Source organism: Schistocerca serialis, chromosome 8 (assembly GCF_023864345.2).
Source record: "Schistocerca serialis cubense isolate TAMUIC-IGC-003099 chromosome 8, iqSchSeri2.2, whole genome shotgun sequence".
In the NCBI taxonomy this organism is placed as follows: Eukaryota; Metazoa; Arthropoda; class Insecta; order Orthoptera; family Acrididae; genus Schistocerca; species Schistocerca serialis.
This window is the reverse complement of record NC_064645.1, coordinates 549,168,236-549,186,336: the sequence shown is the minus strand read 5'-3', so window position 1 is coordinate 549,186,336 and position 18,101 is coordinate 549,168,236. Positions and strand designations below refer to the sequence as shown.

Genomic DNA, 18,101 nt, shown 5'->3' with positions numbered 1-18,101 from the left:
CTGAAGCATTTCCGTAACACTCGCGTGATGATCAAACCTGCCATTAACAAATCTAGCAGCCCGCCTCTGAATTGCTTCTATGTCCTCCCTCAATCCGAACTGATAGGGATCCCAAACGCTCGAGCAGTACTCAAGAATAGATTGTATTAGTGTTTCATAAACGGTCTCCTTTACAGATGAACCACATCTTCCCAAAATTCTACCAACGAACCCAAGACGACTATCCTCCTTCACCACAACTGCCATTACATGCTTGTTCCACTTCATATCGCTCTGCAATGTTACACCCAAATGCTTAATCGACATGACTGTGTCAAGCGCTACACTACTAATGCAGTATTCAAACATTACAGGATTCTTTTTCCTATACATCTGCATTAATTTATATTTATCTATATTTAGAGTTAGCTGCCATTCCTTACACCAATCACAAATCATCTCCAAGTCATCTTGTATCCTCCTACAGTCACTCAACGACGACACCTTCCCGTACATCACAGCATCATCAGCAAACAGCCGCACATTGCTATCCACCCTATACAAAAGATCATTTATGTAGACAGAAAACAACAGTGGACCTACCACACTTCCCTGAGGCACTCCAGATGATACCCTCACCTCCGATGAACATTCACCATTGAGGACAACGTACTGGGTTCTATTACTTAAGAAGTCTTCGAACCACTCACATACTTGGGAACCAATCCCATATGCTCGTACCTTAGTTAGGAGTCTCCTTTGGTTGTCATCCGGGACACCCTTGCAGCACAGCGGTATGTTGACGATATTCTGCGCCCCAACCTGTTGCCTTTCATGGCAAAGCCATCGTCGTCCTACATTTGAGCAAGATAAAGTTCGCCCGTACATAGCGAGAGTTTCTATTGCTTGACTTTGTGCCTGCCAAACCCGACCTTGGTCGGCCTGGTCGCTGGGTCTCTCCCCACCTGAGAACGTTTAGAGCATTATGGGCAGGGTCCTTCAACCATTTCGGGATTTTGACGATCTGTGGCGACATTTTGACAGAATTTGGCACGATATCCCTCATTAGGACATCCAACAACTCTATCAGTCAGTGACAAGCCGAATAACTGCTTGCATAAGGCCCAGAGGTGGATCAATGTGTCATTTACTTCCTAAATTTGTGAAGCTCTCTCTCTTGAATTAATGATCCAATTTATCTAAAATTGTAATCATTTGTTTGACTGAACAGGCACATCACATCTTCAGATTGCCACCCCATTCGGATAATTTCTTCGTAGTGCGCCGTTGTTTTGTTTTAGAGTGTACGTAAGATAAGGAATGTTTACAGTACAAACCTGATTACGAGAACCACCGGTGTAGACAGATATGTAGTTGCGCGCTGAACGCCTGCCTGCAGACGCAGTCCACGAGTAGCAAAGTGGTACGTGGCAGTCTTAAGTGTACACTGAACAGCCAGAATTAAACAATTCTTACATCAAATTCCTATTAGACAAGTGCGAGCCAGCACAAGGATGAATCATAAGAAAAAGAAAGGGAAAAAGCGGGGAGATGAGGCGTTATAAAAGACAGGAAGATACTTCGAAGAAGGCTTTATTATCGAAACCATTTTGTTTAATTAGTGTTAATTTCAAGCACTTGAAGTGTATCCAAATTGCGTTATTTGGAAACATAATCACTGGTAGCAAGATGCTGATCTATGCATCGCACCTTACGTCTGTACTGGAAAAGAGAGAGAGAGAGAGAGAAAGAGAGAGAGCGAACTGAAAGCTGTTTTATTACTTCCCACGACACAATTTTTCTTTAAAAGGCTCTTTTGGCCTATCTAAAATTTCGTACAGACGTCATCTTTTGTATTATAGATGGCAGGCTTGAATATTTTCTGTAAACTAAAATGACGTTCTTCTTCTGTAAGTGAATACAATGATTTTTTTTCTTGTGTTTCAGGTTTATCATCTACACTGCTCGTCCACTTCTTAATTAATTTCTTATATGCATTAACAATTTCTTTTGTCTCATAACCGTTAATCAAGGCTACTTGTTTTAATATATCTAGATCATGATTTACGCTTACTAATTTAGAGACAGACTATGTAATCTGTGTATCACAGATCGGAAATACGCCCACTTACAGACCACCTGCATTTTACAAGGAGATACACTGACTTCTGATTAATAGCCCATGAACAGGTCGGCCTACAGAAACATGAAACTGTACTATTATTTTCCTCTATTTCGAACGTGGATTCGATATTAGTTTGAAAATATTTAAAAATCGAAAATTTAACTCATAGCCATCTCACAACTAGCAGTTTTCGAAAAAAATAAATACGATGTCTGTTTAAACTTGAATACTTTGCTAGTAACCATTCTATGTGTTATAAATGACAGTGTGGTTCCACAATCATGTAACAATTCCCTTTTTTAATATTTTGTAATGTCTGTTTGATCATAACCTCTGTACTCAAATGTAAACATGTGGGGTTTTGTAAGTGCATGTGCTTCTGAAAAGTTCCACCAGTCCCTGAATATGAAGAGAAAAATAGTTTAAAAATCTCGAACATGGCTGGAGACAGCAACTGTAACTCAGTCTTCGTGAGAAAAAGGTGAAAAAACACACCGAAATCAGTTGCAATAGTACAAGGTTTATGGTGCGGAATAATAACTGCTGCCAGTCACAATAGAAGGTGATTTAGTTTCATAGATGGCCAGTTTTGGTCTTGTACCCATCTTCAGGTAGTTTGCATTCACACACGTGTTTCCATACTCAGTGCCACATATCACTGTTTAAATAAAAAACAAATAATGGCTTCCGGCTAAATAGCTTTGATAAATCCACATTTGCAATACATCTGATGGCCGTCAGCGACAGTCGTTAAAGACAACATGCATATACTACATACTGTCAGCAAAGGACAGATAATGAATCTTCTTGAAGAGCTCAAAATTTACATCCCAAGCTTCAGATTACCACAACTAATTCTCAATGAACAAGTAGATCTTGTAAACAAGCCACTTCTACACGTTTTTAAAGAAATATTTAAAAATCGAAAATTGTAACTCAAACCTCCTCACAACAAGCAATTTTTGGGGAAAGAAAGACGATGTCTGTTTAATCTTATATAATTTGGTAGCAACCATTCTATACATTACAAATGGTAGTGTGGTTCCACAATCATGTAACAATTTCATTTTCAAAATTTGTAATATCTGTGTCTCTGTGTGCAGCATCTCTGTACTTCTTGGACCGAAGCTCTCTGACCATAACCTCTGTTCTCAAATGTAAACTCGTGGGATGTTGTGAGTGTACATGCATATGAAAGGACTAACATCTAAAGTGCCACTATTTTATAAGATACATAATATGGAAGCACAAATAATTAGCATGGTGACTAATGTACAGTTAATGTGTACGAGATGAAACATTTTTGTAAAAAACGTGATAAATGCAACTTGGAAACGATATGGATATACCCCCTGTATGTAATTACTATTATAGTTTGCAACACATGTCGCTTAGCCACATCAAAATGTTTCACTTGTGTCTATTTAATCATCAGCTATTTGTTTTTCATTTAAACTGTGACCTCCAACATTGAGTATGGAAACATGTACATGAATGTAAACCATCTGAAGATGGGCATAAGCCCAAAACTGGTCCTGTGTTAAATAAAATCACCTTCTATTGTGACTTGCAGCGGTTATTATTTTACACTACATAAAGGAATAGTCATGGACTAGCTGCATCCATTGTGAATAAAATACAGTACAAGGTTTACTGAAAATCTCTTAACCCAGGATTTAACAGCTTTAGAAAGTCTTTTCAGAAAGTTCGATGACTAACGCCTAAAATGGTTAACAGAACATACATGTAAAATATAGGTTTAGGCAAAAGTAAAAACAAATCGCTGGCTTACAAAGAATTTTCACACTACAGGTTCATGATGTGTGGTGGCAAGTTAAATATGCAGCCATGAGGCACAAATGAAGAACAAATCACATCCATAATAATAAAACCCCAAAATATCTTACTGACTGTCATTAGAAAGTTGCTTCACTAATGCAGCTAGTGAACTGATGTTGCATCAGTGTCTCTTGAGTTGAGGAAAATTCAGGATGCAAGAGGTAAGTAGATGTATGTTCAGAATGAGTGTGCAAAAGTGTGGGATAGAACAGTACTGAAATAGTTAGAAATGAGTAAGTTATTAAAATATTGTATGAGAAAAGAGGGACTTAGCACCCATATTGTAGTATGGGTATCGCCAAAATTTTTTTGTAGAATCTAATGAGTTGAGCCAAATATAAAATAACCTGAAGTACATCACCTGTAAGTGAAAACAAGGGGGAGATGGTGAAGGGGAATAAGTGAAATGATGTAAGATGAAAGAGCAGGAACATTACACATTTTAGCTAATTAAACTGCTCCATTTTACCTCCCCCTCTTATCGTCAATCTATTGCCATCATTTCATTTACCCCAGTCCCTCTCCCCCCTTTTTCACTTACAAACTATGTACTTCAAGATATTTTACGTTTAATTTGAGTTATTAGTTCCTATTAAAATTTTTTGGGCGACAGCCAAATAAAACGCCATACGTTTATCTTTTATACTACCACACAGGTATTAAGTCCTTCTTTTCTATACAATGTTTAATAATTTAGTCGTTTTCTATTTCAATGCTGTTCTCTCCTGCACTTTGCACACTTATTCTGTGCATACATATACTGTCCTTTCACACCCTAAATTTTGCTCAACTCAAGACACAGGCACGACCTCAGTTCACTAGCTGCATTTCAGAAGCACTTTCTAGTAACAGTCAGCATGATATTTTGTGCTTTTATCATTATGGAGGTGCTTTAATCTTAATTTGTGCCTTATGGCTACATATTTAGTGTAGCCCCACATGTCACGTAACTAGTAAGTGTAAAATTCTTTGTAAGTCAGTGATCTGTTTTCACTTTTGCCTTTTACCTATATTTTAACATCTATGTAATGTTAACCATTTTAGGTATCAATCCTTGATTCTTCAGAAGAAGACACTTTTAACGACGTCAAAGCCTAGGTCAAGGAGTTAGCAACAGTCCTTGTACTATTGCAATTGATTTGGCTATTTTTTCATCTTTTCCTCATGACATAAAAGTAGTCTAATATCACACAGGCTGTATCAGAAGGTATGTTACAAGGAGTGGTGGTTGGTAGATGAGTACCATGTGAACATATTGTGCTGATAAATTTATGTTCGAAAATGCTTCATCTGCAAGATAGAATCTCTGAAATGTGGCAGATGACACAGGCAGTTTGGATCACACAAACTAGGCAACAATAGCCTTTGTTTCCTGTTGGTTAGGTAAGACTTGAACCATTTTGCACCATTGCTGATGAGACCATAATATCCTAATTTACTTAAGAGAATGCTGTGATTCACTCAGTCAGAGGCTTTTGACAGTACACAGAAAATGCCAATAGCCTCTAGTTTATTATGTAATGAATTAAATACAGTCTCACAGGACATGTAATTAGTTTTCTCTATATTGGAGCCCTTAAGCAACTCAAACTGTGACTTTGACTTGTGTCATCCAAACTGCCTGCATCCTCCTCCACATTCAAGACATGCTAGCATGCAAATGAAAAGTTCTAAAACATAAGTTTATTAGTAAGATGTGCTCACATGGTATCTATCTATTATCCACTCGCCTTGTAACATACCTTTTGATAGACCTGGGGTGCAGACGCTGATATGTCTGATAGCAGAGTTATTTCGTACATGAAGGCTCCTGAAAAACTGAATGTATTTTAGCCTAAAATCGTTTTCTTGATTCGTAAGTAAAAAGTACTTTACTCTCCCTTTTTTTCTGTTTAAACTGTATAAGTCGAAACCGGTAATGACACCATTTGTGTGAGAAGAGGATGAAATTCACAATAAAAAATGTGACAATAACAAATTAAGGTACTTTGCATTTGTCAAAACATTCATGCAATTTCTGTACATAAAATTTCTCACTGGTAATTCATACTTATAGTATCAGTACTGTTACAAGTTAGGTTTAGGTTTTTGTGTTGCAAAGTTTTGAGTCTTCTCATGACAGCACATTGTAATAGTTAATGGACACCTGTATATATTTCATCTTGGTGTTATTAGGTAATTTCTTAGACAGCCTGTACCCTTCTTTATAGTGCTGCATTTTGTTTTTATATTGTGAATGTCATTTAACATGTAAGTTACAGGTGTATACTGATTCAGATTACTGATTTGTCATTAGACCTAAGTACAGAATACACAGTAGGCTTAGCCTATTTAGGCTCAGCATATTTAACTTATCAGTGCTCCATAATACCAAGTAATTTCACATAAATACATTTTTTATGACTTATGTTCATATAAGGGATCTGTAATATGTATCTCATTATAAACGCAAATAATATGATTTATAAAGACTAGTTGACTATTACAGACTTTATTTATTTTCTTACTGGTTTATGTTTAGAAAGAACGTTATCAGACAGTAATTTCTCAATATTTTTCGAATTTTGTCTGGATAGTTTAGTGGGAAGACATAAAGTTTTCTAATTACTTGTGGATACTGATACACTAGTAGGCTTCATGCATCTTATTCACATCAAAGCACATCTAAGTCAGAAAATGTTCCAAGTTCTTCGATGTTGGTACGTTTCAGCTACGTTAGCTCAAGAATTTGACAAAAAGAACCATTTTCATGAAAAATAAATAGTTATACATTAACCCTTGTGCTGCCAATGATGGTAATGAAATTATCCCAGTTATAATTTTCTTGTATGTTTATACTTTCGTTTGTGGTTGCAGTTTAATAGTCTGTGTATTTGTTTATTATCTATTAATGAGAGTTATTCACACAATATATCCCAATATACTTATGTTTTACATTTTAGAATTGTTTTCCATGAGTCGTGTGGAGAGTTCTTGTTACCCTCTTGGTAGTGTTTGCTACAAAATTTGTAGGTAATATAATTTCATTTGTAGCCTTGTTATTTCAAGGAGAAGCAATCAAAGTTGTACTGTCATCAATATGGTTGTTATGCTGTACTTCATTTTTCTTTGATGAGGTAAGAAATCAATGACAACAATGAATTATAATGGGTCTTTGTTGTTATTTTCATCTGTGGCATTGTTAGCTTCTGCTTCTGAGTGTATACACGGGCAAGAGTTACAGTGTGCAGGAGGGTGAAAGGATTGTAAATACTCATAGTCCAGACGATCTCTGTGACCAAAATCTTTATATGTACAATTTATCAAGTTGCTGATGTCACAGAAATGATTGAAATGCATCAAATGACAGAGCCACCTGGGTCAGAAAATTTATCAGAAGATCTCCCTGAGGGTGAAGATCCAAATCTTTCAGGTATGTTCAAATCTATAGGTGGTCTTGCATGGATTTCTACACCCTTCCGTCAATGAAGAAGGGTAGTTCATAGTATTTTGCGATAAAAGCCTGGTTTATAAAAGGCAGTAAAACTGTCGATTCAATTGTAAATAGATTTTCCCTCTTTCTTCCCAGAAAATGTTAAATATTATATGAGGGCTTACTAATGAAAAATATCAAGAAGTATTTGTTATATACAGTGAATCTCACTCAGAATAACCTAAAGAATGACACAACATGACAAATCAAGAGTTGTTGGCATTTAACTCCACATTGTGGGCTCCAGGAGAAACTAATAAACATATCACCCTGCAAAATCCATTTTTCATAGCTGTTATGTCATACCGGATTTCAACAATCGTCAGCTTTTTGAGATAGAACGACATAAAAATTTGCAGCATCAGAATTGCAGATACAAACTACAATAATCAGGCAATAAGGGACACTTTTGCTATCTTAGTGAATTGAGGTATGAAAAATTACAGCCCTAATGAGTAACTAAATGCTGATGAAAGACTGGCAACTTTTCATGCCAACTGCCCATTTTGGCTATTATGATATCAAAACCAGCAAAGTATGGACTAAAATATGGCTGTACACAGACGCTAAAATTGTATATGTATGTAATCTACCAGTATATATATGCATGAAGGACAGTCAGAGAGAAGTAAATCAAGGGCGATGTGTTGTGTTGGATATGGTTGGACAATGTTTTAAGTCTGGAAGGGGGATCACGTTAGGTAACTTTCTTACTTCCATACAGCTAGCTGAATAATTGTTGGATCACAACTTAACCTTAGCTGGAGCTCTTAGAGCAAACAACAGAAATGCCTCAAGAGTTTTTGTCTAGTACGACGAAAGAGAAAAAATTTTCATTGTTTGGATTCACAAAAAAAGATGACCACGGTCTCATTTTCCCAAAGAAAAAGAAGTGTATGTGATGTGGGGCTTTCTCGGCGTGTATGCAGGTTCCAAGAGTCTTCGGTGTATTGGCTGAACTGCCAATACACCCGAGAATCTTGGAAGCTGCATACAAGCCGAGAAAACCTCAGATCATATGCACATATCGTCGGAAGTCCACAGTATTACGGTGAATAAACGTTCCGCCATCATCAAGGTATGAAAATGATGGCAAAACGGTTATTTGCCTTCTTGTGGACTTTCGACGATTGGATCCGGCGGTTTACCTGGGAACGTTGGATGCAAAAGGAAAAACAGACACGTACCACAATCTCACAATAATGAGACTACAGGAGAGTCGATGTAGGTGATATGATGAATAGACAATAAAGCTGGGAACGTACAACAAATCGTTAGTCGTACCAAATATTCTGGAAATGATGTCGACCACGCAGCTCTCAGTGCATATTTTCTGTGGTCACAAAAGTATCCAGATTGGCAGAAAGATACGTCAAGAAAGAAAAATCATTTCTTTCTGGAACTTGTCCTAAAGTTGCTGAAACCACACGTGGTATAACGAGCGAGAAATCCAACTTGACTATACACAGAAAATGTAGGAGATATTGACGCTGTTGGAATTGAAGTAAAGAAGACATATTCTGCTGAAATTACCAAAGAAAAGACTTCAGAATTACCGACAGGAAAAATGTGAGCGTTGTGTCTGTGAAATATAGAATGGAAAAGTAGATTCATATGCATAGAACCATTGTGCCAAAACCATAGAATTGTGGCAAAATGTTCTCAATATTATGAGAAGTCATCTAAACAGACTAAATTTGTGTGATATTTTTTAAAATTTTGATTTTCTGTTGTGTCAGCAAATTCACCAAACACCTAGGATCCTAAATTATGTATGTTTGGACGATAAACTACCAATGATTGCTTCAAATCTTTAGTAAACCATCAGTTTATATCAATAACTGAGATTCGGAAGTATCTTGTGACTGCCTGACCTAGAGGAACATAAAATTATACAGTGTTGAATTGACTATATTACTCTCCTGATAACATGAAGGTGTAAAATTACCTTGGTAACAGAAGGGTTAACTGAAATCTGCAGTACAATTTTTCATCGGCAAAATGAATCATCGTTGATGTTGATCAAAGTGTGCATATTTCTCCATACATTATCGATGACAATGAGGAATGCATTTCGTACAGCTTCGCCTGATATCTGCTTTGTATTAGTAGTTTTGGTAGTAGACATTTATTTAAAAAATCTGTTACTGACCTGTCACGAGCTCAAGAATTACTTCAAATGAATGTTTGTTGCTGCGCTGACTGTACATTTTGATCGATGCTTCGTTGTATCCTCGGGGTATCGTCGTTTTAACATTACATTGAAAGCCTAAAATATTAGATTCCCTGTATTTTAGCTATATTTCTGATATTTCCACTATCCTAAACCGTGTTCGCAATAAACGTCTGTAACACTAGCTTTGGTCGAAGGACATTGAAAGTAACGCAGCAATGTACTCATCGGGGATGTAGCTCAGTGGTAGAGCGTTCGCTTTGCATGTGAAAGGCCCCGGGTTCGATCCCCGGCATCTCCAAAATTTTACTGTCAAATTTCTAGATTGCAAGGTAATAATATTGTTTGAGATTAACAGATATTTGTTGACAAAAATGAGTGGGGCAGTTGCAATTGCCGAGAAGCCAATCCTTGTTAATCGTGAATCGAAATTGCAGTTCAATTCTTCTTTTATAACCACTATCAATTGACATTGCATACGTTGGTACACATGCGAAGCGTTTAAAGACGCAACGCAATCACGACGACACAAAAAATATTAATCATTTTCACCGACTTCTTGCGTGCATTTTTAGCGAGCGCTGAGAAATACTTGGGACCCCGTTTAAGGGGACAGATGCACGACTGTTGGAATGTTAGGCCCTACTGGCCAACTGCGTGCTCTGTTCTATTGTAAATACGAATATTTATGACGCCATTCGACGCTCTTTTTCCATTCAAACGGAAATATTCGATGTGAATGTGACTCTCGACAAATATGAGGTAAGAAAAGATCTACTTCCATGGCGTCTTTCATATTTAACCACAATTGTTTTGCGCTTGCCGGATCTCAACTGAATTCGCTCTTTAAATAAACTGATGACTCTCAGTCTGACTAATCAAGTACAAGTCCTAGCTTCCTTGACCTTGTTTCAGTCTTTGGTGACTATATCTTTAACAATGGTGACATTCTCGCGAGGATCAGGCCTGTTTCTTACTAGGAAGTGTAGAATATGCGGTTCGCGTGAGAGTTGTCTGGTAAGTTGTCGGAGGCAGCTGTCAGACAACGTTTTTAGTAAGAAACTTCCTGGCAGATTAAAACTGTGCGCCGGACCGAGATTCGAACTCGGGACCTTTACCTTTTGCGGGCAAGTACTCTACCAACTGAGCTACCCAAGCACGACTCACACCCCGTCCTCACAGCTGTACTTCTGCCAGTATATCGTCTCCTACCTTCTAGCTTCTGTAAAGTTTGGAAGGTAGGAGACGAGGTACTGGCAGAAGTAAAGCTGTGAGGACGGGGCGTGAGTCGTGCTTGGGTAGCTCAGTTGGTAGAGCAGTTGCCCGCGAAAGGCAAAGGTCCGGAGTTCGAATCTCGGTCCGGCACACAGTTTTAATCTGCCAGGAAGGTTCATATCAGGGCACACTCCGCTGCAGAGTGAAAATCTCATTCTGGAAACGTTTTTAGTATTACGTCACAACACTCTCGGTCCATACCGCCGATAACGTATGCATAATTTTCCCTGTCGACAATGGGCTCGTTAAAGTCACCGCCTACTACTACCATATGCTCAGGATATTTCCATGTTATCTTTGGATGACTCTACTACTGTTGTGTCTGAAATTGGTGCTCCATAGAAACGTCGGGTTATTAATCTTAAGTCCACTGATGCCGGCTACTCTTGTCCGCGTTAGTTTGGCATCAGATTGGTCTTGGACCTCGCTAGATCTTCACGGTTCTGCTTGCCGCTTTGAACACGCCTCCTGCTGGAGAGTCCAGTCTATGTTTCCGACACGAATTCCACATGCTGTCGGAAGTCACCTTGCCCTCTACTTCGGGTTACCTTGCCCTCTGCTTCGGGTTCGGCTGAGTTCCTAGAATTCTATGATGGCAGCAGCTTCCTACAAGAGACCCCAAACTTGGGACTTCGTTATGAGTGCTCCGGCAGTTAATATTTTATATTTAGTAATATTTTATATTTAGTAATAATAATAATAAAAACATACCTACGTCACATGTACACTGCCAACTGACAATTGTCCTATCGTTGTCAAACTAGGCGTGTAAGTATGTAAATGCCTGTATATATGAATTACGTCTTCTCGTAATCTGTAATACCGCTAAATGTGTAGTATGCATGTAAATGTGATCCACGGATGATGGGAACTACTTCTTCTATTGCTATTACTACGACTATTGCTACATTCGCTGACGGCCATATGCTTATTTCAAGGAAAGAAAATGAAAGAATTTGTTTATGAATTAAATAAATTATCTCAAGAATGTTACTTGAAAATTTCGTGCAGAAAACAAAACCCTTTGCTTTTGGAAAACAACATCCAATTCGAAGTAAAATTTTCTAACAGAAAATAAAATTTATTGACGGAAAGGATCGCAAAAACAAAACGCAATTGCGTGACACAAACTAATGTTGCCGCCAGTCGCACAAGAGTGATCCTAGTGGCGCCGCTATGAGGACGCAAATCAGGCTTGCTTTATGTATGTGCTGTAACGGTCGCGAGCGTTAGTTACCTTTGAGATTGGATGTAATGTGTTGATATTAGTCAAGAATCCATTTAAGGCAACGAAGACGCCATTATCAGCACATCACTGAACGAGGTTGTGTAATAGGGCTATGAGAAGGTGAATGTTACTTCTGCGATATTGCAGGAAGACTTGGCAGGAATGCAGCCACTGCACATGACTGCTTACAGTGGTGGTCACGAGAATGTAAGGTCACAGGAGCAACGGGCTCTGAAAGGCCACGTGACATCGAGAGGGAAGAGCATCGTGTTCGGCGTATGGCTCTAGCGCATCATCCTGCACCTGCAGCAGCAACTTGGGCAGCAGTTGGCACCACAATGGCAAAACGAACTGTTACAAATCGGTTACTTCAAAGGCAGCTCCAAGCCAGATGCCCTATAGTATGCATTCCATTGACCCCAAAGCACCGCTATTTGCGACTTCAGTGACGCAAGGGAGAGCTCATTGGAAGGAAGCGTGGAGGTCTATTGTGTTTTCTAATGAAAGTTGGTTGTGCCTAGGTGGCAGTGATGGCCGTGTGTTGGTTACAGGGAGAACACTTGAGCACCTGCAACCAACCTGTCTGTGCCGGCCGGTGTGGCCGAGCGGTTCTAGGCGCTTCAGTCTGGAACCGCGCGATCGCTACGGTCGCAGGTTCGAATCCTGCCTCGGGCATGGATGTGTGTCATGTCCTTAGGTTAGTTAGGTTTAAGTCTTTCTAAGTGCTAGGGGACTGATGACCCCCAGGTGTTAAGTCCCATAGTGCTCAGAGCCATTTGAACCAACCAACCTGTCTGTGTGCTACACACACTGGAGTTACGGTGTGGGTTGCCATTTGGTATGACAGCAAGAGAATTCTCGTGGTTATCCCACGCACCATGACTGCAAATTTGTACATCAGTCTGGTAATTAAAGCTGTTGTGCTGCAGTTACTGAACAGCATTTCAGGGTTTTTTTCCAACAGGATAACGCTCGGCTGCATACCGCTGTTTTAACCCAATATGCTCTACAGAGCGCCGACGCGTTGCCTAGGCCTGCTCGACCACCAGATCTGTCTCTAATAGAACACATATGGGACATAATCGGATGACAACTCCAGCATTAATCGTCCTTGTATTGACCGCCCAAGTGCAACAGGCTTCGAACACCGTCCCACAAACTGACGTCCGGCACCTGTGCACCACAATGCACGCACGTTTGCATGCTTACATTCAAGTTTCTGGCTGTTACGTCGATAATTAATGTATCAGCATTTCACATTGGCAATGGTTTATCTCGCTCCTACATTAACCTGTGATCTTGCAATGTTAATCATTTACATATGTTATCTAGACAAATGAACTCCCGAACATTCATTACTCTACATTATTTTTTGATGTTGAAATTTTTTTCCTGTCAGAGTATCTTTGCTGTGACGTAGCGTAAGATTTGGTAACGACATACAAAATAAAGTAAACAAGTTCAATAATTAAAAAAAATGGCTCTGAGCACTATGGGACTTAATTTCTGAGGTCATCAGTCCCCTAGAACGTAGAACTACTTAAACCTAACTAACCCAACGACACCACACACATCCATGCCAGAGGCAGGATTCGAACCTGCGACCGTAGCGGTCCTGCGGTTCCAGACTGTAGCGCCTAGAACCGCACGGCCACCCCGGCAGGCGTTTAATAATATTCCTGAAAGAATTAGCAGAGAGCTAAAATATAAAACATGTAAACATACGCGATTATAGTTTTATAAAACTATTTCATTATCAACACAATTATATGAAAGTGAATCAAGGGAGCCAGAGTACGGAGAAGATGGTTTTAAGAAGTTGCAAGGGATGTAAAAGAACAGACAGGTTAAAGAAAAGTTGATATCAGAAATGAAATAAGCGTTTGCAGCGTAAAAGGAAAATTAGGAAGAAAATAACATGAAGTGGACTAAATATCAACAAAGAACTGATCCTGAATACCGGCAGTTGTGATAAAGAAATACAAAGCCAAACAGAAAACGAGATCCTGGTAGACAAAAGATAGATGAGAACTGTAACAAAAACAGTCTAAAATGGGAGGTAACTGGTAGAAACAATAGAAAGTTCTGCGGCTGTAGTATGGCTACTTGAGCCCCACAAATGATGTAAAAATGTTGTTGGGCAGTATTAAAATTTGCAGACTCCATAAACAAATTAATTAGAACAAAACTGGAAGTAGAATTAATTTCATATATTACTTTAGAAATGATTTTTCAACTGAAACATAAGACAGAGATATCGTCTGGTATCTTTGGTAAAAATCAACAAGGCGTTACTTAACTTGGAAACTGCAACCTCTTCGAACGTGTGTTTTAGCACAATGATTTATCATCTCTGCGTCCAGAATACTCAAAAGTAATGCAGTATACAGTGAGTTGGGAAGAAATTAACTCAACATCTGCAATTTACGCAAATACCTAGTGACTTTTCTTGATAAAAACTGCTTTTAAATGTCTACTAGTGGAATCCTCATATAAAGTACATCAGTACTATATTGTAAGAGAGTATGGGATTTTTTTAACTTCAAACTTTGGTGTGTTGAATTTTAATTATGTAAGAATTCTTCTTGTGGCGGACGAAAATCTGATACTAGTAATGTAGAATCGATCCAATTTTCATCATTGCGTCACTGGTAGTAAGTCGATTATTATGTCTGATTTCACTGTTATTTTTGTAATTCCGTAGAATAAGATGAATGTTGAAATAACTTATTGGAATACACCTGGATAACGTGTTCGTCAATCGCCGATATTTCGACAGGTGGACGACTCATAGTTTTCAATGAAACGAGAGATCGTTTCATTTGTGCCCCCAAAACACCTGTTGAAAGATTGGCAGTTGTTGAAGACGTTACCCGGATGCATTCCCGTCAGTGATTTGAATATTCGATACGACAGAAAAAGCTCAAATTCAAACAAACAGAAACTTTATTGTGTAGGTCATGCCCAGAGGGTCAAAGCAAAAAAGAATATCATATGGTCCTTATCATACAGAACAAGACAACGTTGCCCCAGAGTTGCTGTGTATTTGGCAAGCAACAAGTGTTTTCTACGAGGGATATAAATAAAGTAGTGGCAACGTAGTCAAGACACTCAAGGAGATCGGGCATTCGCAAATAGGATGTGAAAGCGGTCAGGTGGCGCTGTTGTAAATGTGGTGCGTGTGTTGAGGGGCATCCAAATGGAAGCATTTTTGCTGCTTGGCGCTTAAATAAGGAGTGTCGATTTTACCACTCTGGAGCACGTTTTCAAAAGACGATCAAGGTTCGTGGATTAAAATTGAGGGCACCCGTACGAAAATGCATCAGTATATTATCGAGGGTTACTTGAAGCCTGTGGTGAGGACTCATTACTGTCTAGGATGGCTGGATGATGGGTCAAGGCGTTTCATGCGGGGCGGAATGAGACTGCGGATTGGCACCGCAAATGTCGGCCCTCCATTCCTCAAGATCGAATTGATATTGAGAGTGATCTCGTTTCCGTAAACCATCGATGAACGGTCCGGGAATTAACCGTAGAGGTTGGTCTCAGTCAACAAACAGTGTGGCACATACTGACGAAACGTCTTAACGTGAGGAAAATTACGATCCGTTGGGTTCCACATCGACTCAACGACCTACAGAAATGTCACTGGTATGCACTGGCTGGTATCCATCTGGATAAATAACGCGTCGAAGGAGATGCATTCCCACATTGTAGCCATTGACGAGAAGTGGGCACAAGCCTAAGCGCCTGAATTAAAGCGTAAATCGAATAAAGTCACCTAGGTTCGCCGCGTCCACAGATAATTCGACAGGAAGCCAATAATGTGAAGCTTATGCCGATTGTGGCATACCAGTATTAGGGTGTTACTCTTACGCGTGCTCTGTCTGAGGGACAAAACGTTAACAGTGACTCTATGACAAACATGCACCTGTGCGCACAATCCGTGTAAGAAAATATCCTGCCCCATGGCTGACAGCTGAATTACGTCAGATGATGACTAATAGGGATGCTGCCCACAGGCGTTTCAAGGCAGATCCGAAACCCGAGCTTTTCGAAGAATATAGAAAGCTACGGAACAGAGTGAAACAATGCATTCGCAATGCTAAAATCAGGCACGTTCGCTCCCTTGTATGCAGCGATCTGACGCCCACGACTCTATGGAAGAATCTCCGTAGCTTGGGCGTCGGAAAGGCAAAATCGGAAACTACTTTTCATGTGTCAGCTAACGAATTAAATGAATTCTTCTCTGCGCCTCTGAATACCCGCACGGCTGATAATTACCGTCCACAAGAATCCCCAAACAGGATAACTAACAACGATACCCTCCATCTAAAACACGTAACAACAAATACGGTAAGAAAAGCAATAATGAGAATCTCTTCTGATGCAATAGGCAACGACAGTATCGGTATAACCATGATTACGAATGTTGCCGATATCTTAGTACCTGTCTCAACCGACATATTTAATTTTTCCCTCGTGCACGGAATATACCCCACTGCATGGAAAAGAAGCATAATTCGACCCATCCCTAAGATCGAAAACCCGCAACTGCCTAGTTATTACCGACCAATTAGCATACTGCCTGCTGTTTCCAAAGCACTTGAATATATTGTTCATGACCAAATCACTGAACACTTGCATGAATTCAGCCTATATGACAAATTTCAATCTGGTTTCCGTAAACGTCACAGCACAAACACTGCTCTAATTAAAGTAACTGATGACCTGAAATATGCCATCGACAATTGAAAGGCAACAATATTGACGCTACTGGACTTCAGAAAAGCTTTTGACACTGTTAACTTTGACATATTACTCAGAAAAATGCAACAGCTTAATTTCTCTGATAGTGCAATGAGATGGTTTGAAAGCTACTTAAAAGACAGACAGCAATGTGTTGTATGCGTAAATGAAAAATCTTCCTGGAAACATGTTTCCTCGGGAGTGCCACAAGGATCAGTCTTAGGACCACTTTTGTTTTGTTTATATGTCAACGATATTTCGTCGGTTCTGTCCTCCTGTAAATATCATTTCTATGCCGACGACCTCCAGCTCTACCTAAGCGTCAGACCTGAAGATGTAAACACTGCAATCACTCAGATGAATGATGATCTGTCTTCAGTAGTGACATGGGCGAAAAACCTGGGGCTTAAACTAAATGCAAAAAAGACGCAAGTAATCTTAATAGCCCTTCAGAAATTAATAAGTTCAGATTTCCGCGAACGGCTACCTCCTATTCTGCTCGACGGCACTCCAATACCATATCAGAAAACAGTTAAGAACTTGGGTGTAACTTTGGATGAGCATCTCAACTGGGCGGAGAATACAGTCGCAGTGTGCCGAAAGACGTCAGCTTGTCTCTATGCTCTCAAAAAGTTTCGGAACATATTTCCACAGGACTTGAAACGCCAGCTCGTGCAAGCACTCGTTCTACCGAACCTCCACTATTGTGATGTGGTTCAACAAGGCATGACTAGTGAAAACAAAAGGCGGCTAGAACTAACCATGAATGCCTGTGTGCGTTACACCTGCAACATTCGCCGATATGATCATGTTAGTGCTTCATACTCCGAGCTAGGGTGGCTGCGGCCGGACAAATTGCGAGACTACCACACTCTATGTCTACTTCACCGACTCCTCGTCGCGCAAGCACCCAAGTAGCTTGCTTCAGAGATTAAAAACCTGTCATGCCATCATAATCGAAACACGAGGTCACTCTCATTTGGTATCCTAACTGTACCCACTGACAAAACAAAAACTTTTGCAAACTCCTTCTCAGTTGCCGCTGTCCGCCTCTGGAACAAACTGCCCCTTACCTTGCGCAAAATTCATTCTCCTGCTGCTTTTAAGAAGAAGTTGAAGCATTTCCTACTATCATCCTCATAAAGTTCTCCACAAAATTAATGTACAAGGCCAATCCTCTCATCTGTCAAATAGCAAAGCTAGCGTCTCCTATCTTGCTCCTGAGATGCCTTCCTCTTCATCTATCTCTATTAGCCACGTA

General features: G+C 39.6%; 1 protein-coding gene and 1 non-coding gene across 2 annotated transcripts in view; one reads left to right on the top strand and one right to left on the bottom strand.

Moving 5' to 3' along the window:
- Positions 1–9,737, bottom strand: part of LOC126416446 (pancreatic triacylglycerol lipase-like) — a 177,012-nt gene extending 167,275 nt beyond the window's left edge. The window contains exon 1 of the mRNA XM_050084172.1: positions 9,568–9,737. Coding sequence (XP_049940129.1) covers positions 9,568–9,625 — 58 coding nt within the window. The 5' untranslated portion in view covers positions 9,626–9,737. The remainder of the gene's footprint in view (positions 1–9,567) is intronic.
- An 80-nt stretch (positions 9,738–9,817) lies between these two features.
- Positions 9,818–9,889, top strand: Trnaa-ugc (transfer RNA alanine (anticodon UGC)). Its single transcript has one exon. It is a non-coding gene; the product is annotated as a tRNA-Ala (tRNA).
- Positions 9,890–18,101: the final 8,212 nt, after the last annotated feature.